General features: G+C 47.1%; 1 protein-coding gene across 3 annotated transcripts in view; it reads right to left on the bottom strand.

The window, feature by feature from the left end:
- Positions 1-311: 311 nt before the first annotated feature.
- The window catches only part of KAT6A (lysine acetyltransferase 6A), a 73,461-nt gene continuing 55,137 nt past the window's right edge, over positions 312-18,635 (bottom strand). For 2 of the 3 annotated variants that reach the window (XM_035117427.3, XM_088671377.1), the window contains 4 exons: positions 14,257-14,470; positions 10,625-11,341; positions 9,228-9,525; positions 312-5,335 (listed from right to left, as the gene is read on the bottom strand). In XM_035117427.3, the coding sequence (XP_034973318.1) occupies positions 2,682-5,335; positions 9,228-9,525; positions 10,625-11,341; positions 14,257-14,470 (3,883 nt within the window). In that variant the 3' untranslated portion in view covers positions 312-2,681. The remainder of the gene's footprint in view (positions 5,336-9,227; positions 9,526-10,624; positions 11,342-14,256; positions 14,471-18,635) is intronic. The other variant, XM_060276428.2, reaches the window with a different exon arrangement.

The following is an 18,635-nucleotide window of genomic DNA, read 5'->3' as shown; positions in this document are numbered from 1 at the left end:
AGATCCCTATTCCCCTCCCCACTCATGGAACTACAATTCCCAGGGTGGCTTACCAACCATTCTCTCTTCACAGGGAGCTCTGGTCAGATAGGAAAAACATTCAGCTTTGGCGCTGTTCAAAGTATGCTCTCTTCCATTCATTGCCGCCTGAGCATTTGGGGGTGATACCGTAGCATGTCTAGAGTTTTCCCCACTGATAAACCTAGCACACACACAGTGTCCATCCTGCATGCTAAGTATCCAAAGAGAGACCCTTGGCTCTCCAACGTTTCAGAGGAAGAAAAATTTGATGTGCAAAACCAGACATCCAAAATGGCTCAACATAATTTATTTTTTTATGTTAAAATGTACAGAGTTCTTTTGAAAGTACTTGCTAGAAAGGGGGGAGGGAAAAAGTGATATTACATACAAGGAGAGGAAGGGAGGCCGGCCGGCCCAGGAGCGCATGACATGGAGAATTACAAAGGGTTTATCATCCAGGCACCCCTTCCCCTTTTTAAGCTTACAAGTCACCAAGAACAAAGTACAAAGAAGTTACAAAACAGGAAAAGCAAATATAAACAGACAGGAATAGACGCGGCTTCATTTTGTACATGCGGCTTTAGAGGCATCTGGAACTCTAGTCACACACTCTAGAGATCTCTTTAAAGAGAATTTTCATCTTTCTTAAAATAGTCTTTAATATTCTACAACAAAGATAAAAAATTTTAAAGATGGAATGAAATGAAAAAGCTCTTTTTTTTAAAAGGCATCAAAGTCACTAACAGTGAGTTTTTTTTAAATTTCTTTTAGAAGATTACCAAGTTTATTTTGCTAAAAATACATTATTATTATTATTATTATCATTATCATTATTATCATTATTTCTTAAACAGAAGGGGGGGTGACAGGTACCAATATTACTGTGTCAGATTTTTTTTATAATATAGAAAAGAACATTGGGTTCTCTACAATAGTTCTACAGTCACAAAGGTTTGTGGAAAAGAGGGAGCTGCCCAATTGATTTTTAAAAACCATACAAAAAACCCAAAACCAAAAAAGGTTAACAGCAGACAAAAAATAATAATAAAATTACATGGCCCTTGTGCCAACAGCTTTGCTTTTGACACCCCGAAAACACCCTGCCCCCCTGCAACCAGGAAGCAATGCCAGCTCAGATGACCAGGGAAGGAAGGAAGGAAGGAGAGGGCAGCCCGAGACGTCTTTCGACACAGATGAGGTGAGCCTGGATTCATAGATATATACAGGGACAAGGATCCTACACAGCCTTGTACACATGCTGAAGAACTAAGAGAAAATGAGGGCTGGAAGCCCCTGGGATTCTGCTTTTATACTCAACAGTATAGAGGAAGTCCATTTTAGTGCAGTTGAACCCCCCTCCCCCCTCCACAACTGCCTTTCAGGTTTCTTTGAAAAAAAATTCTTTACACATCTAAGTCAATCTAAGTGCGTCTGTAGCTCTACAGGAATATACAGAGAACTTTACATTAGAAGGATAAGCTACATGTCCCCCTCCTTATCGTTAGTTGATGGTGTGCCCCCAGGTGTGGCATCTCTTCACAGGATGACGGGATGGATTGCACTGCACGGACTTGCCCTGCCCTCCTGTCCTGTCTCCCTCGCCTTCCCTCCTCTGGCCCCCCAGATGCACACAGCTGAAGGAACACCCAAGAGTGACCCTCTGCAAGCTGCTAGAGCCCTACGATGCACCTCGGGGCAAAGAGGCCTACGCTCAGCAGTGCTGGCAACAGGCCAGCCAGGGAAGAAGGTGGCAGGCTCTTGACAGCCATTGAAATGTGTGCAAGAACCTTCAGAATCTCAGTCCATAAGCAGAGTTGTGTCCCAAGATTCACATGCCAGATTTCCAGCTGCAGGGCTCACTGAGCATCCCATCTCCCTAACCTCCCCCCGCCCCGCTTCCCGGCTGCACTTAGCTTGCTCTCAAGATGCTGCTGCTAGGCCAAGGCAATGGGCGCACTTTTGAAGTTACATTTAAACTGTACTTTAGTTCAGAGAGAGAAAGATGGGGACAGAGGAGAATAAACCACTCAGAGTTCCTATTTCTGGAGGGGTGGCAGAAGAGGACCAGAAAGTTTGCCTTGGGCTCTATTATCCCATCCTTAAGCCGCCACCTCAAAGCCTGCTGTTGGGCCTGAAGTAGGAAAGAGAAGCTAGGGGAGGGTGGGAAGGATCTGACCTTTAGAGATGGCACCATCTTAGGAGCTGTGCACAAGGGACAAATGGAAAAGGAGAAAGAATATGGCGGCTGAAAATGAGATAATATGACAGTTTTGAACACTCTGCCCAGATGGTCAGCAAAGTAAGACTCTTTGTTAAATTACAGAACGGTTTTGTGCACATTTTCAATTCCCTCCCTGAAAAAAAATAAAAGTAAACCCAAACCCCATTTTAAAAATGGATTTGCACTGTGAAGTGTTTCAGGATCATGAAGGGAAAACAAAGACCCAAACCAAAAGAACCCCACAAAACATGAAAAGAATAAAGACCAGGCCCCCTAAAAATAAAATAAAATAAACCCAAAGGGAACAAAACCCCATCTAAGATCTACAGCAATATTTAACTGGAAAAAGGTCCATTGTCTCTGGTTTGTCAGTATAAAAGGTTCCTTTATTTATAGAGAGATTTCATTGAGTTCTTGAAAGACGGCAAGTTTATCTTGCTCATCTTCTCATGTAGGGTCCGTTGAGAGACTGCTTGGGGACCCCAGCAGCATTCATGTAGCTGTGATGAGAGGGGCCAGTGTACATCATATTCCCATGAGGGTTTGGCTGCATAGGCTGCTGGGGATAGGCCTGGCTCCCCATCATTCCCATTTGCATCTGCATAGGATACTGGGCTGTCTGGTTCATGTAGGCAGGGTTGCTATGGTAGCTGCTGTTCATCATGGGCTGGGTCATCCGGTAGCTGTTCATAGCATTCAGGGTGTTCATATTCATGGAGTTGACGTTGTAAGGGGCGGTGGGCATCAGGTTCACCCCCATGTTCATGCCGCGCTGGACAGCCAGCGTTCGGGGGCCAGCCTGCATGGCAACCGCAGGGGGGCTGCGCCCGTAGAGCTGCTGCTGGTGAGCAGCCGCTGAGGGCAGGGGTGCCGACTTGGAGCGGATGGAGATGTGCCCCTTGACGGGCATCTGCCCCTGCAGCCTCTGGGTGTGGGGGATGCCGATGTTGGTGGTGGACATGTTGCACTGGAGGAGGGGCGAAGCGAGGTTCATGGTGGTGGACGCCAAGTTGGGAGGGGGTGTCATGGTGGCTTGTGCTTGGGGCGTCCCGGCCAATGGGTGAGACGGAGCCAGCTGCGCCAGGCCAGTGTTGGACAAAGACACGCTGGTTGCATAGGAAGTCACAGCGGGGGAATGGCTGTAAGGCATGGCATGAGGGTCCATTATGGTGTTGGTCAGCTGCTGCAACTTGGCTAGGCTGAAGGTGGCCGAGGGCTGGGAGTAGCCACCGGCACCAAAATCCCCAGGAATCCTCTCGTAGATGCTGATGTTGCCCGTGCTGCCGGATTCCGGGATTTCCATGATCATGGGGGCTGGAGTGAAGCTATTGTTCATGCTACACTGGGACAAGGAAGGCTGCTGCTGCTGCTGTGCTGGAGGAGGGGGCTGCTGGGGCTGCTGGGGCTGCTGGGGCTGGGGGGGCTGTGCCGCCGGCTGCTGGTTACTCGGAGGCCTTTCAACCACGCAGCTCTGGGGGGACTTGATATTGCAGTTTGTGGCAGGCTGGACGCTGCCCTGGGGCATCATGCTGCAGCTGTTGCCCATGCTGGCTATTTGCTGGGTAACGACGCAACTGTTCTGGGTGAGGCTGCTGGAGGAGGACAGGCCGCCGTAGGAGCAGCTGCTCTGAGAAGAGTTGTTACCACAGATGCTGCCCCCCATGGTCGAGTCGTAGCTGCTGGGGTTCTCGTAGTTCTCTGTTGTGCTCTCGATGCTGCCGAGGTCACTGAAGCCACTGTCCACCACCTGCTGAGAATGGTCCGATACGGAAGGCACATCCATCATGGGGCTGGTCTCCATGTTCTGCATAGAAGGGGCGGAGAGAGAACCTTGCTCGGGGCTTATCTGGGTGTAGCCGCTCTCCAGGGCACTGGGCACGCTGGGGCTACTGACGGAGCGCACCGACTGGCTAGGGTGAGACTGGACAGAGGAGATGGGGCTGTTATGTTCCGAGGCCTGGCAGTCCTCAACCATAGACATCTGAGGATCCTCTTCCGCTTGGGTGTAGCTCTGCAGGTTCTGACAAGCCGCCAGGGTCTCCTCGCAATCCTGGTAGGCTACGTCGTGCTCATTGTTCTCCTCCTCCTGCGTCAAGGACTGCACTGCTTGGACGGTTTCAAGATCCAGTTCGCTGTGAGGGATTGGTTCCTCTTCCTTCAGCTCAATTAATCTTTCCTTAGCATGCTGCTCTTCCTCTTGGTCATCTTCGGAACCAGGAACAGGATCTGATCCCACCGATGTCTCATGGGAGGCTTGCTCCTCCTCAGAATCTGCCTCTCCCGCACTCTTGTTCTTGACATCCTCTTCTCTGCTGTCCTGTGTGCTTGTTTCTAAAAAAGGCTCCTGAGCGTCAGGCTCTTCCTTTAGTCCCTCTGTTGCTGCCTGCTCCTCCAGTTCATTCTTCTTGGCAGGCTCCACCTGCCCATCATCTTCTTCGTCATCTGCATCGTGGTCTTCATTCTGGTTTGCCACAGCTGCCACTTCCTCCTCCTCTTCCTCCTCCTCACGCTCAGGTTCTTCCATCTCCGGCTGCTCTTCTTCCGACTGCCTCTGCTCTCCGAGGCTCTGGGGCTTCTCCACCTCTTCCTCCAGGTCAGGTTCCTTAACTTCTGCTGCTGGGCTGCTGTTGCCGCTGCTGTTGCTGCTGCCTAAGGGAGAAGCCCCTCTTGCTTCACTGGCAGCTGCACCTTCCTCTTCCTCTCCCAGGTCCCCAACTTCTGGAGGCCCTTCTTCTTCCTCCTCTTCTTCTTCCTCCTCCTCCTCTTCTTCTTTCCTTTCCTCTACAACATGCAGAAGCTCTTCCTTCTGCTCAACAGGCTCTTCCTTCTCCTGCACTTTTGGTTTGCGACCTGGTTTCAAAGCAGCTTCCGTGGGGTCAGCTGCCTCTTCAGTGGCAGCTGCCAAGACCTTCCCTCTCTTCAGCTTGAAGCCTGGCTTGCGGCCAGGCCTCTTCTTCCAGTGGATGGGCTTGCGGCTTTTGCCCTTGGGCCAGCCCTTCTTCTTCTTCAGGGGGGTGGAAGTGTCTGGCTGGAGTGGGGAATCTTTCGCTTCACATTTTCTCAGCACCGAGACTGGTTTCAAGGTAGGAGAGCCTAAAGAGGAGGGAAAAGGAGGGGGGAAAGGTTAAGCAGCTGGACCTCTTGTCCCAAGTCCCCACTAGGGCTTGCAGCTGAAATATCTGTGGTTGATTAACCACCTGCCTGTTAGTATTAAAGGTAAAGGTAAAGGGACCCCTGACCATTAGGTCCAGTCGTGACCGACTCTGGGGTTGCGGCGCGCATCTCGTGTTATTGGCCGAGGGAGCAGGTGTACAGCTTCCGGGTCATGTGGCCAACATGACAAAGCAGCTTCTGGCAAACCAGAGCAGCACACGGAAACGCCGTTTACCTTCCCGCTTGGAGCGGTACCTGTTTATCTACTTGCACTTTGACATGCTTTCGACTGCTAGGTTGGCAGGAGCTGGGACCGAGCAACGGGAGCTCACCCCGTCGCGGGGATTCGAACCGCCGACCTTCTGATCGGCAAGCCCTAGGCTCTGTGGTTTAACCCACAGTGCCACTGCCTGTTAATATTACATACTGCCAAAAGCTCTATAGAGCTGCTTCTCTAAGATGTTACAGGAAGTTCAAGGTAATGTGCAATTAAGCAAGTTACCACTCCATATCTAAAATAAATACTGTATTTCAAGCTGCCTTTTGCACTCAATTGTTGCCCCCACAGCTGACTGACTGAAGATTTAGTCTGCTATAGTCTACTAATTAAACCTTGTAGCCCTACCTAAAGAACAAACTGCACATCTATTGGAGGGTGGGGCTGGTGTGTTAGAGGAAGGAGATTCAGATGGGTCTCCTGACCTGAAACTGCTTTCTTTCTCTCCCACCTTCCCAGTTATTGCATTTACACCTCAAGCCTTGAAAGGGCACAAGCCCAAAGGGCTCTCAACCAAAGGTGAGCAGCCAGAGCAAGAGATGCTGGCCAGTGAGATGTCAATCAAGTGGGAGATGAAGCAAGCCAATGGGCTGGTGGAGAAGGAGCACATGGACACTGGCTGGCTGCAACTATTATCTCCTAAAATAAGAACTATTTCTGCTGCTCAGCTTTTCATGGGAAGAGCCTGCTATTTAAAGGACAGGCAGAAAATCACTCCTTGAGTTTGTAGATAATGCAATGAACAAATGAAGCTGCCTTGACAGAAGGAATTTTCTCCATCCAGCCCACCGCTGTCACTGACTCTTCAGAGCTGTGGGTCACTATGTCTTTTCTTTGCAGCACTTGTAGCAGCCTATAGGCACCATTTCAGTATTTCTGCTTTAAGGTTTTGCTTAATGTTTTACGGGATTGTTATGGTGTTTAAATATCATGTACAGACATTTGGGTTGTGATTTTATTATTGCAATTTGTGTGTTCCACTTGGAGACTTTGTTGTATTAAGCGGTGTATATATAATCTAATGAAATGAACATATTCGCAGCCACCAACTACAGCTTGTGCCATGGCATTTGCAAAGATTGCCCAACCTTTTCCAGCTTTGAGATGTACGACTTCCCAGCTCTGTGGCACAGGGGTGTAGTAACAACTGTGATAGAACTAGCCGGAGCCTGCGGCACTCTTAGACAGCAGTAGGGGTACCTGTGAGCCAGGCTGAGGCTGCACTCCTGGTGGCCTCTTGCACAGCTGTGCTGTGGCTGGGACTAGAAGCGAGCTGCAAAACTACACAAAGGCACAGGGCACCACAGGGACACACAGTGTGCACACTGCAGAAAGGCCTTTTCATACTTTAGAGCTCAGCCCCCCCCCCCTGATACAGCCCCTTTCCCATGTTCACAGTGCATTAACCAGCAGCCCAGGGGGGCAAGTATGGCTATACAATTTGGGGGGTGGGGGGGGAGTGGGATAGAGAAGAACTGAAAGAATAATTCATAGCTTTGCACAAGAGGATCATTTCCTTGTGGATTGTGGTAAGAGGGTCAGTTGGAGCCAAAAGCCTCTGCAAGGTAGGATCTTCCACACACCTCAATCTTCCTAATTCAATCCACAGCATCTATCTTGCCAACAGCTGCTCCCATGTGGCATACTAGCCTCTCTCAACCTTGGGCGCACAGATATTGTTGGACTACAACTCCCATCATCCATAGCCAGCAGAAGCAACAGTCAGGAATGAGGGAAGTGGTAACCCCAAAACACCTAGGAACCCAAGGATGAAAAAGGCTGCTCTACTGGAAGGAGGAGGAATCAGTGGGAGCAGATTCAAATGTTTTGTACTGCAGTTTTGAAAAAAGGTAATAGAGCATTATAGCCAAGTATTTTACAGTAATTGACTCATTCACATGTAGAGAGCATAACCATCTGCTTAACAGATTACTACAAAACTACACTTAACAGAACAGGGACATCTGGGCTTAGTGACTGCTGTTTAACCTCTTAAAAGTTAAATGCAGCTTAATAGTCTAAATTCAAGGCTAGATGCAAAAGCACTTTGGAGAAGGTTAAGAAGCTACAGCCTAGCATGAACTTTTCCCACCATGTCATCGACGGCAAAAGGAGAATGGCAGGAGGGTGAAGAATGAACTAATTCCGGTTCTTATGGAACTGAACAAATGCCTATTAGATGAAGAAATGTGGACTGCTACTGTCTTATAATGGCTTGGTAACAGATGAATGGAGGGTTGCAGATAAAGGATCAGACACAGAACATCCTCAATGATACTGCTTTCTATTATGTAACTTAGTTTTATGATCTTATATTCTGTTCTCTGAGGAATGCTTTTCCAGCTCTTTGATTCCAGAAAAGGCATTCAGCTAATCTAGAAAGAAGGTACTTAAAGAGATTCCTGTAAATCTAGTCTTGGGGAATCTAAAGCCCATGCAGCGGACACTGTACATTATGTACTGTGCAGTCCATTCTGTGTACCCCTTAGGAGTAAGCTTTTGACTGAAATACTGGAAATGATTGCTATAAAGAATGATTCTGATAAAATGCCTTGTTTTCATCATGGATATAAACAAAACATTAAAAGAGCTTTTATATGCAGCACCTGCACAAAAACTAGGCCAGTCGGAGATGGTATCTGGTTGCTGAGAGCCTTTGGTTCATGTGGCATATATATGCTGACTACAGGACTCAAAATGCCCGTGCTTCTGCTTTGCAGTGACTGATCTCACTAAATGAACCACACTGAAACTAACAGGCTATGTGATGGAAGTGGGTGCTTTACCTTCTACTTTCTTACCACCAGGTGAAAGGAGGGACAACAGATGCCTGCCCTGGTAAGCTTGCTCATTGTTGTTGTTGAATTCCCCCACCCCACCCCTACCAGTAGGCCATGGAGTTCATCCCAGTTCCTTAAGCAACTTGTATGTCACCAGCTGGCCCCCTGGGGCTTGGCCTTTGCCCTCATCCCTTTCAATAGAAGTTTCATTGCCACCCAAGGCAGGAACGGGGAACCTGTGGCGCTCCGGATGTTTTAGCCTGCAACACTCATGGCCATACTGGCTGGTGGAAGCCCAAGAACCTGTGTGTGTGTATGTGTGTGTGTGTGTGTGTGTGTGTGTGTGTGACAGATTGCCCTTGGTCCAAGGGCTCTGGTAGCTCTTGCCCTTTGTCTTTTCCCACATCCATGCTCTCCCCACATTTTCTTCCCTAGTTGTCACATCTCTGGCGATCCTGCAACCCCTTTTCCTGCTGCCCCTTCGCAGCTTCCAACTGGTCTCCACAGCTCCTCCTCAGTCCAACCACACGAGAGCATTTCTGCCCTTCAACATGCTGTAGGGCAGCTGGTGGCAGAGAGGGATGGAGCGAATGCTCTAGCCAGGGCCACACACTGCATAACTCCTATACAGGAAAAGTCACGTATTCCTGGGACTGGGCAATCTTGCATGTTTCATATGGGCACTGAGTGCAGGGAGGGAGCAGTTAGCTACCTTTCTTATAGCAAGTTACACTGCACTGAAGCACCCACTGACAGCTTTTCTTGAGAAACCTACCAGTGGCATCATCAGACTCCTCTCCACCCTGAGATCCTCTCTTTGAGGAGGGCCTGTGCCTGAGGGAGCCTTGGGGAGAGAGGCGGCGAAGATATCCCCTCGGGAACAGCTCACTTTCTTCCTCGTCCTCCTCATCCTCCATCTCAAAGGTGGGCTCCAGTTGAGGCATGGGCCTTTCAGAATCGGAGTCCTCAAAAGGCTCATCCAGGACCTCAGTCGTTTCAGAGATGGTTTCTGTCACAACGCTGCTGTTGTGATATTTGCGCTTGCGGACCCGCCTCTTCCGGGGAATGGGCTTCTGCACAAACAACCACAACCAAGTGACAGATGGTTACATACAGCACAACTCAGTGAGGCATGTTTCCCACTGAAAGTGGGAAACTAACAGAGAGAGAAGCTCTATAGCATGGGGAGAGGAGACATCCGGGTAGGGGGCATTGTCATTTCCTATGGGTTCACATTGGCCAGGACAGGAAGGAGGGGAGGCGACTGGAGAACATGTAAGTACTCCAGTTTCAGGACTGGCATATTCCGCCCCTACCCCCCCCCCCACCCGTGTCAAGGGCATGCCAGGCCCCCCACTGCACCTACCATCAAAATACGGAGAGTAGAGAACTAACTGTAGCTGCAACGAAGAGGCCTCTGGAGACATTCTCTGCCCATAGAGAGAAGTCCTCAATATCCTAGGGCCCCCCAGGGCCCTCTTTCAAAGCCTAAACCTACTGCATTTCCCTGGCATAAAGATAAAAATCTCAGAAGCCAGAAGACCCGTTGGATAAGAGTCCCAATGGTTGTGAGTGAGACGTCACTCCCTTAACTTGCAAAATGGGGGGGGGGGTTGAAAGTTCCCTCCCTGAACTGCTACTTATAAAACAGTAAATTTGCAAAAAACTAAATTACAAAATTAAGTTTTTCTGGGCTTATTATTATTAAAAGCATACACAGTCCTGAATATGATCACCTTCTTACGCATAGCACATAAAGCCTACAAACCAGGGGTAGGCAACCTAAGGCCTGTGGGCCGGATGCGGCACAATCGCCTTCTCAATCCGGCCCACAGATGGTCCGGGAATCAGCATGTATTTACATGAGTAGAATGTGTCTTTTTATTTAAAATGCATCTCTGGGTTATTTATGGGGCATAGGAATTCATTAATTCCCCCCCCCCTCAAAAAAAAAGTCCGGCCCACCCCATGGTCTGAGGGATGGTGGCTGAAAAAGGTTGCTGACCCCTGCTACAGACTCAATAGCTTTTAAGGAACCTATCCAAGGAATGAGAGAGATTCAACAGGCAAGCAGAAGCTAACACGGGCAAAAGGGTTCAATGTGGAGCTACAAGGAGAAAAACTCTGAGTTGTGTGGAGCTGCTAAGCAGACAGAAAGGGAGAAAGACACACCTTTCGCTTCAAGGTGGGTTTGGTGAGAACTGGTGGGGAGGTGGAGCAGGGGCTGACAGGCTCCTCCCCCTCCTCTTCACTGCTTTCACTGAAGTGCCTCGGCAGTGTCCTCTCACCCTCGCGGTGTTGCTGGGGTATTCGGTCGCACTCCTTGGAGAGTCTGCCTTTGAGGGGCTCGTGGGTCTTAAGCTGCCCTCTCCACACTTCCATGCCTTCGCTGTATCTCCTCTGAGTCACCGAGGGCTTCTCCCCTTTGCCATACTGCCCATGGGAGATGGGGGACTTTTCCTCATCTTTGCCAAAGTGTCCCCGGGGAGCCGGGGACTTTTCCTCACATTTGCCACACTGTCCCTGGGAGGAAGTGGTTCTCTCTTCAGTCTCCCCAAATCTCTCTCGGGAAGCAGCAGCAGCAGCGGCAGCGGCAGCAGCTGCAGCTGCCTTTTCCTGACACTCCCCACAGCGACCTCCCCTGGCCATGGCTGACTTCTCCTCTAAAAGCAGTTTCAAATCCTTCTCTGCAAAGGACTCCCGTGGCTGTTTGTTCTTCCGACGGCCCCTCCGTGGAATCTGGTTGTTTGCAGGAAGACCAGCAAGGGGAAGACTTTGTTTGTTTGGCCGCACAGAATTGGCTGGAGAAACAATGTCTGGCTTTTTTTCACTCTCCAAAGGAAAGTAAGACTCTCTCTCTTTTTTCTCCCAGGATACAGATTTGATCACCTGGTATAAAGAAGAAAACCAAACTATTTTATTTCAGACTTTCATGCAACTGTTAATTCCTACAGACATCAGGTTGCTGAGAAAGTTGGTTCTGCAGCCAAAGATTGGGAAAATCTTGATCTCTCCTTCATTCCACAACTCCTGGTCATGTCCACCTTTCCTTTCTTCCGATTCCCCCACCAGTTTTCCTCTCCCACATACCTCCCCATTAGCTAGCCGACTTCCACCCTCAAGCCCACTCCCTCTTCCTGGGCCCCACCACTACTTCCCTGCGTTTTCTGCTCTCCTTCCTTGGCCTCAATTTTTCTACACTTCCCATGCAGGTCTACCAATGACTATGGAAAACCTCATCTGAACAATCCTATCCATCTTTCCATCCAAGCTGCATAAATTTCCCGTCACTATATAGGCCACATAGGGAATATTTTTATTCCGAAACTGGGTTCATGAGTGCAATAGACCCCAGGGGTTTAAGTTCGGATGAGCCAAATTATCAGACCTAAGCCCATTATTCAAGAATAGTACATGCACTGTTCCATGATTCAGTCCTAATCATCTCCAGTTAAAGGATTTCAGGTTGCAGAGTAGGAAGGCTTCTGTCTTGAGTGCAGAAAGGAGCAAAGCCTGTGAGATCTTTTGTAGTTGTTGCAGCTTGATGACAGGAACAACACTTCTAGTAGTCAGACCATTACATGCCCTCTTCACCCCCGTCCATCGTGGCTGGCAAAATCCAGCAGAATGTTGGGTGGATGGGTCCAAGGAGTCATAAATGTCTTACTATGTGAGGAAATTAAGCCCAATACCTGCATCCAGTGGTTTCAGAAAACTACGGCCCAGTCTTTAGTATTTCATTTCTGAAAAACGTGATAGTCAGCAAGTGGCAGGGGTATCTGGGCAAAGGTGATCTAGACCCATTTCAGACTGATTTCATGCCCATTTTTAGTATTAAAACAGCCTCAGTTGCCCTGACTGATTGCCTTTATCAGAAGAGAAAGACCAGGAGGTGGGAACAACCCTTTTGGTTCTCCTTGATCTCTCAATGGCTTTTGCCATCATTGACCATAGTCTCATTTTGAAACCAATCAGGGGGTTGGGAGCTAGAGGCACTGTATTGCAGCAAATCTGCTTCTGCCTGCAGGGTCATTACCAGAAGGTAAGACTAGAGGAATGTTGCTCAGCCCCATGAGTTCTGAGCTGTGGGGTCCCACGGGGTCCATTATGTCTCATATGCTAATTCAACATTTATATGTTAATATCACACAGCTCTCTTCCTCTCCCTCCTTCCATCTAAATCAGCAAAAGCTGTGAGGTTGGACTGGTGCCTGGCTGAAGTGATGAGCTAGATCAGGCATGTCAAACCTGCGGCCCTCCAGATGTTTTGGCCTACAACTCCCATGATCCCTAGCTAGCAGGACCAGTGGTTGGGGAAGATGGGAATTGTAGTCCAAAACATCTGGAGGGCCGCAGGTTTGACGTGCCTGAGCTAGATGAAGGCCAATATACTGAGACTAAACAGTGGGTGATTCTCGGGTCCTTTGCAGTCCAAGAGCATTCCTGGATTCCAGCCAGGTGGCTTCTGCAGATAGGAGTGATTGCACCCAAATTAGGCTAGTTTGCCAGCTATTAGCCTGACCTCAGTTGCCCATACTCTAGTGATTGAATACAATCCAGAAGCTGCCGCTACAGCAGAATAAGGTTGCTAGGTTGGTGAGTGGGGCAATTTGATAGGTCCTGGATGTGCTTCACTGGCTGCCGGTGAGCTACCAGTCTGAATTTGTACCAGTAAACAAACCCTAAAGGGCTTGAGACCCAAGACAGCCTCCCTCAATACCAACCGCCTCGGGCCCGAAAACCATCAAAGCAGGCCCTTTTGACAGTGCCACCCCTTCTTGGGACTTCCTGGTTGATGTTGACCCACGGCAGGGCCTTCTCAGTACTGCAGTGATGGCCAAACTTGGCCCTCCAGCTGTTTCAGGACTACAAATCTCATCATCTCTAGGTAACAGGACCAGTGGTCAAAGATGATGGGAATTGTAGTCCCATAACAGCTGGAGGGCCAAGTTTGGCCATCACTGCAGTACTGGTTCCTCACTTATGGAACCCCTTCCACAACATTCAGGAGGTTTTGAAAAACATTTCCATTTGTCCAGGTATTTACAACATTCAGGAGGTTTTGAAAAACATTTCCATTTGTCCAGGTATTTAATGGCTACAACATACTAATTTAATTTTCTAGCCTAATGTGTTTATATCCCACCCTTTGTCCAAGGAGCTTAAGGTGGTGTACATGGTTCTCCCCCTAATATAATCTCTGGAACAATCCTGTGAGGTAGATTAGGCTGAGATGCAAGGACTGGTCCAAGGTCATCCAGTGAGCTACATGGCCGGGGGTGGGGGTCTTGAACCTTGGTCTCCTGGGTCCTAGTCCAACACTCTAATCATTGCACTGCACTCTCTTCCTATTTCTAGCAACCTGGAAATTATTAGCTGTGAGGATACGTGGCTGTTTTTAAACGTTCCCAGGTGTTTTTAACATTCTAAATATTTTGTTAGTTTTTGTGTTTTCTTGTTTGCTGCCCTGGACTCCTTTGGGAGAAAGTACTAGATATAAATTTAAACAATAAATAATGGTTTGGCTCAGGATAACGAAGTTTCATGTTTATTTGTTCCTACCCCACCTTTTCAAATAAAATTCCTCCCAATGTGGCATATGTAGAGGTTGGGCAAATTAATACAGACTTGATGGAAAGATAAAGGGGATCCACTTTTCCCATTACGTTCCTGAGCAACTTCAGCTGGCTTTTAGCCATCCTTTTAGCACCTTTTCATCCCTCTGCCATACGGGGCACACATGTGGCTGCTTTGGTAATTACTCCACAATTGCATGCATATATAAATACCTATTCCTCACTGACCTCTACCTCTCTTTCCCTTTGCTGTGGTTGCTGCTCTTCATTTTCCCCATCTTCAGCTTCTTCTCCTTCTTCTTCATCCTCTGAAACCACTGAGTTTGAAACAATGACAGGAGTCCAGCGTAGGCATTCTGGATCTACAACTACAGGCCGGAGATTCAGTTTCAGCTTTGCCATATGGTCTTGGATAAGCTTCTCCCGCCGGACAATCACAAATCTGAGAATGAGGAAAAAATGATTCAGCCAAATGTTGACGTTTAAGTACAGGTAACAAATGTACAGATGCAGGGAGGAAGGGAGGGTGACCAGCAGGGGGGTCCCAAAAGACTGTCACATTACTGAGCAGCTGCCATAGTCTGGATGGATCAAAAATAGGCAAATGGATCAAAATAGCATTTGAGGTGCACAAATAGGTTAAAGTCAGCTCTGAAATTCCTAAAGTGACTCATGTGAAATTTTGACAAAAAGTTGTGTATGACATTTCTTTCTCACTTCCCTTTGAAACTTGCAGCCCAGAATCAAACTCAGATGACACTGGAACTGATGCCGAGTGCAAGGTAATGAAGAATCCTTAAAGGCAGCTAAGCATCTGTTGCAGGAAAAGAAAATATATCTACCAGCTTTCCTGGCTTCTTGTGCCTCAAAATGGCAAGGTATTGGAAGGCTCTTAGTGCCTTGGCTAAAACGGCAACAATCTCAAAACCCCAAATCCTGCAATGCAATGATTGTGTTTTAGCAACAAAAATAAGCTCCAAAGCCAAAAAGCTTGGGCTGAGCTTCCCAAAAATCTCAGGTTTGATTTAATAAAATGCACATTTCTATCCCTATTGTTTGAAAATGTGCTGATGTCTCAGAAATCAAAGTAAATCAGCAAGTTAATCACATGGTAGTGTTTATATCCCCTTGCAATGCTAAAATTATAGTAAATAAAAGAAACCTGCAAATTTGATTGATCTGCAGGATTTAGAACAATTACAGAATTCAGCTGCTCTTGGTGAAGAATTCTGATTGCCTGAGTACAGAATTACTTTTTAGTTAGCCTTAATGATGAGAATAAGCAATTGTGTTTTCAGCAGAAGTGAGTTTGCTTCAGTGGGGCTTGTACTCTTTTGTTCAATGTATTCAACACAAGGTCTGTACGTGTTATGGAAAAGTTTCCTGTTCCCATTAGCTATGCTAGAGGGTGGAGGAAGCAGTTGGACAAGGCACTGAATGCCTGCACTGTGACTACTAGAAATTTTGGGACAGACAGATGAACACTAGAGAATTTTCAGCTGTATGGGATCATTGGTCTTACCTGAAAGGAATTTCTCTATGCGTGTAAATATAGTCTCAGTTGAGATGTGAGCTGCCCCTAGTGCTTTATGGCATAAACACAAACTGTTTCAAAGGCAGTTACGTAAATTGTCTCTTTCCCTCTGTAGCACTAGTTTTTGTTCATGACAAAACTTAAGAGCAGAAATGTAACACAAAAGAAACAAAAACACAGACAAGCATTCAACTGCACAAACAACAACCTAACCATACAACACTGTTTGTTCCCATGACAAACTCACACCCCAGTAACTGGCACTGTGAAATATAGAGTGCAGCCCAGAGACTATCATTACATGCACAGAGAAATTTTCCAGATAAGACCAGCAGTCCCTTCTCTTGTGCATGTAAAATGGTCTCAGGTGGAGTGTCCAAAAGTGTGCCCATGTAGCTGCCTATTGGTCTAGGAGTCTGTGCTGCAGCCAAGGCATATAAATCCATTTTGTAGTGCTTTGTAAATGTGTAGTAACCTCCTGCAGAGGTCTGATCATTTGGCCCCTGCCCCAGTAGCTGAGTGTACTGTAATTTTATATGGTGGCATCAAGTGCAACACATTATATGGCATATTTATTCAGGCCCTATTCAGGTCACTAAGACCAAGTGGAATTTGAAACTCTCTTTCCTAATCCATTTGAATGAAAAGATGCAAATAATGACTGTCTAAATGGCTTTGTACATGCAAGTGAATCTTCAAAGATCTTTTCACATCCAGAGAATGCCATGCCTTCTCTGCAGGATGTTCAGGTGAAGGACAAAAAGTTGGAAGAATGAGCTCTTACTGTCCATGAAAATGTGTATTGATTTTCAGACTAAAAGAAGAATCACTCCATAATACTACTTGGTCTTGATGCAGCGTATGAAGGTGTTTGGCTTCAGATAGCGCATTCAGTTCAGAAACTTGCCTTGCTGAAGTAACAGTGATAGGAAATACAACCCTAAATCGTAACAAACATAGAGAATGATTTTGAATGTTTAAACGTTGGTCATTGCAGAGTCTTTAGCTCTGTATGCAATTCCACCTGAGGTATGGGTAGGTTTATTATTGTAGCCTCTTTAAGAAACTAAGGAAAGGAAGAGCACCTGAAGAAACCTCCTGAGTGTCAGACAAGACAGACCACAATGCTGATACCTATCTTCACAACGTGTTGGGGTGTAAGTCCTTTTGGAGGGGAAAGACAGAAAATCTCTAATGCCAGCCCTATCCTATCCAGCTGCACTCGATTCTGCTTGCACCAGTGCAGAAATGCTGACCATGCTGATCGATAAATACAAATTGGAGAAGGATATCTTGAAGCTAGAATGGTATTCACCAAATCTAAAGGCAAGCCACTCTTCAGCAAGCACTTGTGTTCAAACTTGGTCAGGTTCAACCTGTTGAGGAAGAAATGGCCCTTGTGACAGAACGTTGCATCTTCCTGGAAGATGCCGGGTGGTCACAGCCAGTGCAACAACCTCTGAGAAACAAGGTCTCCTTCGCCAATTCCCTTTGAAGAACTGTCTGACATTGCCTTCTCAACAAAGCCTCATCCAGGATTGTGAAAACTGCTGTGCCCTCTCAATGCCACCACTGGTCAAGGATTGAGACTGGGGCTTCTGTAGGGGCTTCCCTGCCGTTACTGCTCTGCCTTTACACACTGACTGCTTCCACAAAAGGCAGTGGCAGCTGACCCGGGGTGAGCTAGCTAAGCCCTGATAAGCTCACAAACGGTGGCTACTGCCTACCTAGGAAGCACCAGTTATAGCTGCAGAACTGCAGTTGCTGCCGACATGAAGCCTTTCATGCTCAGTCCCCTCAGGGATCCCATAATGGCAGCAATTATGTTAGGTGTTATGCTTGCTGCCACAGATGCTTCCAGGTCTCTTGTGTGCTGGTGCTTCCTTATTAACTTCCATGCTGCTACTGCAGGCACTGACAGTCTTTAATTATTTCCCCCCCTAAGCCAGAAAAGGCATGGGGCAAAAATAACCACAACATGGGAGACAGGATTGTAGGGAGACAGGCTGTTGGAAAACCAGGAAGAACTGAACAGACACAAAATGGTGGGGTGGATTTTTGTTTTTTGTATTTAAGCAGCACATGGGCGGGAAAATGGGCTGGGCCTAAACTTAAACTGTGGCTAAATAAACAGAACATATGCAGAAGGCAACCAATATGATCAAGGGTCTGGAAACCAAGCCTTCTGAGTAGTGGTCGAAGGAGCTGGGTATGTTTACCATGGAAAAGAAGAGACTGAGAAGAGATATGAGAGCCATCTTCAAATATCTCAAGGGCTGCCACATGGAAGATGGACCAAGCTTGTTTTTCCTGCTATAGAGGAGCAATGGCTCCAAGTTACAAGAAAGGAGATTCCATCAAGAAGAACTTTGTAACAGTAAGAGCTGTTTGACAGTGGAACAGACTCCCTCAGGAGGTTGCAGACTCTCCTTCCTTGGAGGTTTTTAAGCAGAGGTTAGGGTGGCCATCTGACATGGACACTTCAGCAGATATTCCTGCATTGCAGGAGGTTGGACTTGATGACACTCGGGTCCCTGCCAACTCTACAATTCTATGATTCTATGAAAAAGGTAAAAAACGGACTGTTATAGAAGAGTGGCAGATGAAAATGATGGACTTTGCGGAACTGGCAAAGCTGACGGGGGAAATCCAAAACCAGCAGGACCAAGTACTGTATTCCAAAAAGACTGGAGTAAATTTACACAATATTTGAAAGATCATTGTAAGCAATTAACAACATTAGTAGGATTATCTGAAGACTTGTAATGAGATTTTTTTTTACCTTTCTACATTTATTTAAACTTTGAGGTATTTTGTAATGAGTTATATTAGAATTGGAAAACATATAAAATGCTGTGAGATAAAGGTTACTTTTGAAAGCCAAGAGGTGGGAGGGAAGGAAGTCGATAGGCTCTAAAGAGCCAAAGAAGTTAAGCGGATAATAATGGTGTGACTATATATGTTTAAAAGGGGAAAAAAATTCAAAAAAAATTTAAACGGACTGTTAAATCACACACACAAACTGTTCACACTGAGTGAGCCCAACACACACCAGGGGAAAATTATTTCCTTA

Source organism: Zootoca vivipara, chromosome 6 (assembly GCF_965207765.1).
Source record: "Zootoca vivipara chromosome 6, rZooViv2.hap1.1, whole genome shotgun sequence".
Lineage (NCBI taxonomy): Eukaryota > Metazoa > Chordata > Lepidosauria > Squamata > Lacertidae > Zootoca > Zootoca vivipara.
The sequence above is the reverse complement of the archived record's forward strand: the minus strand, read 5'-3'. Positions and strand labels throughout refer to the sequence as shown.